At 41.6% G+C, this 6,713-nt stretch overlaps 1 protein-coding gene across 1 annotated transcript in view; it reads right to left on the bottom strand.

The window, feature by feature from the left end:
* LOC105523812 (probable ATP-dependent RNA helicase DDX46) overlaps positions 1–6,713 on the bottom strand; it is a gene marked incomplete at its 3' end in the record, with an annotated part of 63,641 nt that overhangs the window by 39,171 nt on the left and 17,757 nt on the right. The window contains exons 5-6 of the mRNA XM_011958819.1: positions 5,760–5,925; positions 1,543–1,694 (exon numbers count right to left, since the gene is read on the bottom strand). Coding sequence (XP_011814209.1) covers positions 1,543–1,694; positions 5,760–5,925 — 318 coding nt within the window. The remainder of the gene's footprint in view (positions 1–1,542; positions 1,695–5,759; positions 5,926–6,713) is intronic.

Here is a 6,713-nt window from a genome sequence, read left to right as displayed (position 1 = left end):
GACTCCATCTCGAAAAATAAAATAAAATAATAAATAAATAAATAAATAAAATAAAATAAAATAAAATAGGGTGGGTGTAGCTAATGCCTGCAATCCCAGCACACTGGAAGGCCAAGGGAGGTGGATCACCTGAGGTCAGGAGTTCAAGACCAGCCCGGCCAACATGGTGAAACCTCATCTCCACTAAAAATACAAAAATTAGCTGGGCGAGGTGGCAAGGGCCTATAATCCCAGCTACTCAGGAAGCTGAGGCAGAAGAATCACTTGAACCCAGGAGGTGGAGGTTGCAGTGAGCTGAGACTGTGCCACTGCACTCCAGCCTAGGCAACAAAAGTGACACTTCATCTCAAAAAAATAAATTAAATTAATATAAAAAAATAAAATGAGGCTGGGCATGGTGGTTCACACCTGTAATCCCAGCACTTTGGGAGGCCGAGGTGGGAGGATCACCTGAGGTCGAGAGTTCGAGACCAGCCTGACCAACATGGTGAAACCCGGTCTCCACTAAAAATACTAAAATTAGCCGGGCATAGTGGCAGGCATCTATAATCCCAGCTACTTGGGAGGTTGAGGCAGGAGAATTGCTTGAACTCGGGAGGCGGAGGTTGCAGTGAGCCAAGATTGCGCCACTGCACTCCAGCTTGGGCAATAGAGCGAGACTCTGTCTCAGAAAAATAAATAAACAAACAAACAAATAAATAAATAAATTTTAAAAATGAAACAAAATACTACTAAATGGTATTTTCCAATCACTAGGCAAGCCAGGGGCTTGTACTGGGAGCCTGAATAAACCAATAAATAAAACAGGTAAAAGTCACTGCCCTTAGAGTGCTTACATTTTAGAAGGGAGAAGGGACACACTGTAAACACAAAAAAAATATAATTTGTCAAAATGTAATAAATGCTATGAAAAAGAGGAAAAACAGAATAAAGTGAGGGTCATCAAGGGGTATCAAAGATGCAGCTGGGCATGGTGGCTCATGCCTGTAATCCCAGTATAATGGGAGGCCAAGGCAGGTGGATCACTTGAGGCCAGGAATTCGAGACCAGCCTGAGCAACATGGTAAAACCTCATCTCTACCAAAATACAAAAATTAGCCAGGAGTGGTGGTTCACACATGTAGTTGCAGCTACTTGGGAGGCTGAGGTAGGTAGACTGCATGGGCCTGGGAGGTGGAGGTTGCAGTGAGCCAAGATAACACCACTACACTCCAGCCTGGGAAAGAGAGACAGACTGTTTCAAAAAAAAAAAAAGTATCAAAGACAGGAGTAATAAGTTCCAGAGAACTTATTAAAAAGGTTAATATGTAAGCAAAGATATTAAACAAAGGTGATAGTGTTAAAAGAGTGACTTTTGAAAGAACACTTACAGCTAAAATTTGCCAGTATCTCTGGTACTTAGAAAAAGTACTGCCATCTCTCAGATGAGGAGAAAGAAAACTGTTAGCTTTATAAAATCATGCAAATCAGTAGGACAATGCAATGGAGAATTCAAGTTACCCAAAAGGAAATAGAAATCTTTAAAAATAAGAAATTCCATACCTTTTCATTTCCCCCACCACCTTTTACACTTCTCATGTTAAATTTTTTTACTTCCTCTTTCACTTCTTCCATGTAAGCATCTAATGGATCTAACTCCTCACCCTCCATTTCATTTCCTTCCTTTTCAGCTTCTGCAGGATCATCTTCATCATCTAAAATACCAGAATACACTTTCTTTAAACATCTGTTTCAATATGCAATATTTCACAATCAGACCACACCCCACCTCTCTAACCTTTTCTCCCACTGCCCAAACACCCCTTTTCCAATTACTCCAGACATCCAGCAGTCCAAATGCTCACATTTGGAGGTTTTTCCATTTTTACATGAAGCATGTATTACTTTATTACTTTTGAATATTAACAATGACAAAATAAATATGAATAAAATATAAATTGTTTGGTTGTAAAAGGGTCAAAAGATTAATTATGCCAAAAAAGATGATCTCCAATAATAGATTTTACAGCTATACAGCTGGATGCAGAACTACAAACTTTCTCTGCTAAATGACTTTTTTTGTTTGTTTCCTTTTTTTTTTTGAGACGGAGTCTCGCTCTGTCGCCCAGGCTGGAGTGCAGCGGCACAATCTCCGCTCCCTGCAAGCTCCGCCTCCCAGGTTCACACCATTCTCTTGCCTCAGCCTCACAAGTACCTGCCACTAAAGGCGCCCACCACGCCTGGCTAATCTTTTGTATTTCTAGTAGAGACAGGGTTTCACCATGTTAGCCAGGATGGTCTCAAACTCCTGACCTCGTTATCGGCCTGCCTCAGCCTCCCTAAGTGCTGGGATTACAGGCATGAGCCACCACGCCCAGTTTTTTTTGTTTTTTTTTTTTTGAGACAGATTCTCGCTCTGTGGCCCAGGCTGGAGTGCAGTCACGATCTCAGCTTACTGTAACCTCTGCATCCTGGGTTCAAGCAATTCTCCTGCCTCAGCCTCCTGAGTAGCCAGGATTACAGGCGCACACCACCACACCTGGCTAATTTTTGTAGTTAATAGAGATGGGGTTTCACCATGTTTGTCAAGGTGGTCTCGAACTCCTGACCTCGTGATCCACCCACCTCAGCCTCCCAAAGTGCTGGGAGTACAGGCATGAGCCATCACGCCTGCTAAATGACATTTTCAATTACAGTTGATCCCTGAACATAGGTTTGAACTGCATGGGTCCACATGGAAGTAAATTTTCTTGTGTCTTTGCCACCCCAGAGAGAAGACCAACTCCTCCTCCTCTTCTTCCTTCTCAGCCTACTCAATGTGAAGACGACAAGAATGAAGACCTTCAAGATGACCCACTTCAACTTAATGGACAGTAAATATATTTTCTCTTTCTTGTAATTCTTTTTTTTTTTTCGAGACAGAGTTTTGCTCTGTCGCCAGTCTGGAGTGCAGTGGCGTGATCTTGGCTCACTGACTACAACCTCCATCTCTCAGGTTCAAGCGATTCTCCTGCCTCAGGCTCCCAAGTAGCTGGGACTACAGATGTGTGCCACCAGGCCCAGCTAATTTTTGTATTTTTAGTAGAGATGGAGTTTCACCACGTTAGGCAGGATGATCTTGATCTCTTGACCTTGTGAACTGCCCGCCTCAGCCTCCCAAAGTGCTGGGATTACAGGCGTGCACCAGGGTGCCCGGCCTATCAATTCTCTTAATAACATTCTTTTCTCCAGCTTACCATATTAAAAGAATATAGTATTTAATACATAAAGCATACAAAGTATGTGTTATTCAACCGTTCATGTTACTGGTGAACAGTAAGCAGGTAATGCTTAGTTTCTGGGGAGTAAAAAGTTATATATGGATATTTCACTGTGTGGGGGGGGTTGGAGTGCTTAGCTACCAAGTTGTTCAAGGGTCAACTGTATTTCTTCTCTTTCAATACCTTTCAATCACAGAAGATGGTGTATCTTAGTTATGTAGAAAAGATTAGATTGTCTTGAATTAAGATATCATGACTACTTAGCTGGGCGTGATGGCTCACACTTGTAATCCCAGTGCTTTGGGAGGCAGATTACGAGGCTAGGAGTTCGAGACCAGCCTGGCCAACACGGTGAAACCCCATCTCCACTAAAAATAGGCCAAGGTGGGCAGATCACAAGGTTGGGAGTTCAACGCCAGCCTGGCCAATGTGGTGAAACCTCGTCTCTACTAAAAATACAAAACAATTAGTTGGGCGTGGTGGTATACACCTGTAAACCCAGCTACTGTGCAGGCTGAGGCCAAGAATTTCTTGAACCCAGGAGGTGGAGGTTGCAGTGAGCCAAGATTGCGCCACTGCACTCAAGCGTGGGCAACAACGCGAGACTCCGTCTCAAAAAAAAAAAAAAAAAAGACACCATAACTACTTATAGACAGAATCTATTTAAACCATTCTTTGGAACTTTCACAGAAAATGAACCAAAATCCCATTTTCCTATAAAATTATACAACCTTCTACTTTACTAAAATCTCAAAAGTCAAAATCAGATATGAAGGGAAATGTTTCCATCCTAAATTATGAAGTATCAGCAGCCAGGCACAGTGGTTCCCACCTGTAATCCCAGCAGTGAGAAAGGTCAAAGCACCAGGCTCCCTTGACCCCGAGAGTTCGAGACTAGCTGGGCAACATATTGAGACCCTGGCTCTTCAAAAAATGACAAAATTAACCGGGCACGGTGACTCACACTTGTAGTCCCAGCACTTTGGGAGACCAAAGTGGGAGGATCACCTAAGGTCAGGAGTTTAAAACCAGCCTGGCCAACATAGCAAAACCCCACCTGTAATAAAAATACAAAAATTCAAAAATTATCCGGGCATGGTGGCAGGTGCCTGTAATCCTGGCTACTTGAAAAGCTGAGGCTCAAGAGAATAGCTTGAACCTGGGAGGCAGAGACTACAGTGCCACCTGGGTGACAGAGTGAGACTCAGTCAAAAAAGAAAAAAGAAAAAGACAAAATCAGCCAGGCATGGTGGCTACCCTGGAGGCTGAGGCAGAAAAATCACTTGAGCCCAGGAGGTCAAGGCTGCAGTGAACCATGACTGTGCCACTGCACTTCAGCCTAGGCAACAGAGTGAAACTCTACCTCCAAAAAAATAAAAAAGAAAAATCAGAAGAGGGACTTGAAAGCATGCCCTTAATTTACTCTCCTTATTAACATTCACATTGCTAGTAATATATTAAAAAGCTATTTACTGGCTATGCTCATAAGCACTCAATGATTCATTCTAAAGTAAAATCAGTGATGCTTACTAAACACAATTTTATATTTCAAATTACAACATAAATATTAAAAGGGGCTTTTACAATCTCAGTTCCACTTCTGGGTATATACTTCACAGAACTCAATACAGAGACTCAAACAGATATTTATACACCAATGGCCACAGAAGCATTACTCACAATAACGAAAAGGTAGAAACAACCAAATTATCCAACAGCAGGTGAATCAACAAACAAAACTTGGCATATATATACAGTGAAATATTATTCAATCATACAAAAAAAGGAAATTCAGAGATGCTACAACATACATGCACCTTGAAGACATTATGCTAAGTGAAATAAGCCAGACACAAAAAGATAAGTATTTATCATGATTCCACTTATGTGGGGTAGCTAGACTAAACAAATTCAGAGACAGAAAACAGAACAAAGGTTATAAGAAGTAGCGCGAAAAGGCGCCATAGAGTTATTTAAAAGGTGCAGAGTTTCTGCATGGAATAACCAAAAAGTCATGGAAACAGACAGTGGTAATGACTGCACAGCGCTGCAAATGTATTTATTACCCAACTGGAACTTGAAAATGATGAAAATGGTAAACAGGGCCAGGCGCGCTGGCTCACACCTGTAATCCCAGCACCTTGGGAGGCCGAGGCAGGCGGATCACGAGGTCAGGAGATCGAGACCATCCTAGCTAACATGGTGAAACCCCATCTCTACTAAAAATACAAAAAATTAGCTGGGTGTGGTGGCGGGCGCCTGTAGTCCCAGCTACCCTCCTGAGGCAGGAGAATGGCGTGAACCTGGGAGGCAGAGCTTACAGTGAGCCAAGATCGCGCCACTGCACTCCAGCCTGTGCAATAGAGCGAGACTCCATCTCCAAAAAAAAAAGAAAATGGTAAATAGTGTATTATGCATAGTTTTCAACAATAAAAAAGATTTAAAAATCCCTTATGAAATATTATTCACATAATATTCTACATGAGTTTTTATACAGGCTATCAGGCTAAAAAAATATACCATCATCGTCCTCTAAACTCCATTTTTTCCCTTGTTTCATCTCTTCGATTTCCTTTTTCAGTTCTCCTATGTTTTCCATAGCCTTTTTACGTTGCTCTTCTCGCCATTTTTCTACTCTTTCTTTTCGCTTTCTCATTTCTTCTTCCAGCTTATTCTGGTCAAAGTTCTTGGGGAATAAAATAAAGAAAGAGATGGAGGAAAATAAAAAGAAAAATCAAATTTAATAATTTTGCTCCAAGTGACATTCCAGTAAGTTCTTCAAAGTATAAAGAAGGGGAAAAAAGGCATATATACAAACTCCTCAGCGTAGACTTAAATCACACACCTTTATAAATATACGCACAAATATATTACCAAAATGAAATCACAAAAAAAGCATCTTCAATAAGAAAGCCAAAAGATATATTTCAAACACCATAAATTAATCTAATTTTACTTGCATTATGCACACATAAATTTTATTTCTTCCTAACAATAGAAACTAAAGCAATTAGCAAGCAAAGTTTCCCAGTTATTGTCAATTTTAATCCCCTAAACTCCTCCAAAACTGCCTCTATGAAAAGCAATTTTCTATTACAAGCTAGAAAGTAAATGACATCAACATGATAAAGAAATTTTGTGACCAGGCACATGGTACATGCCTGTGGTCCTAGCTACTTTGGAAGCTGAGGCTAGAGGATCCCTTGAGCACAGGAGGTTGAGATCAGCCTCGGCAACAAAGGGAGACTGTGTTATTAAGAAAATAAAAGTTTAGGCCAGGCGTGGTGGCTCAAGCCTGTAATCCTAGCACTTTGGGAGGCCAAGACGGGCGGATCACGAGGTCAGGAGATCGAGACCATCCTGGCTAACACGACGAAACCCTGTCTCTACTAAAAAAAATACAAAAAACTAGAAGGGCGAGGTGGCGGGCGCCTGTAGTCCCAGCTACTCGGGAGGTTGAGGCAGGAGAATGGC

Source organism: Colobus angolensis, unplaced genomic scaffold (assembly GCF_000951035.1).
Source record: "Colobus angolensis palliatus isolate OR3802 unplaced genomic scaffold, Cang.pa_1.0 Scaffold476, whole genome shotgun sequence".
Classification (NCBI taxonomy): Eukaryota; Metazoa; Chordata; class Mammalia; order Primates; family Cercopithecidae; genus Colobus; species Colobus angolensis.
Note: the sequence above shows the minus strand (reverse complement) of the source record. Positions and strands in the feature narration are given on the sequence as shown.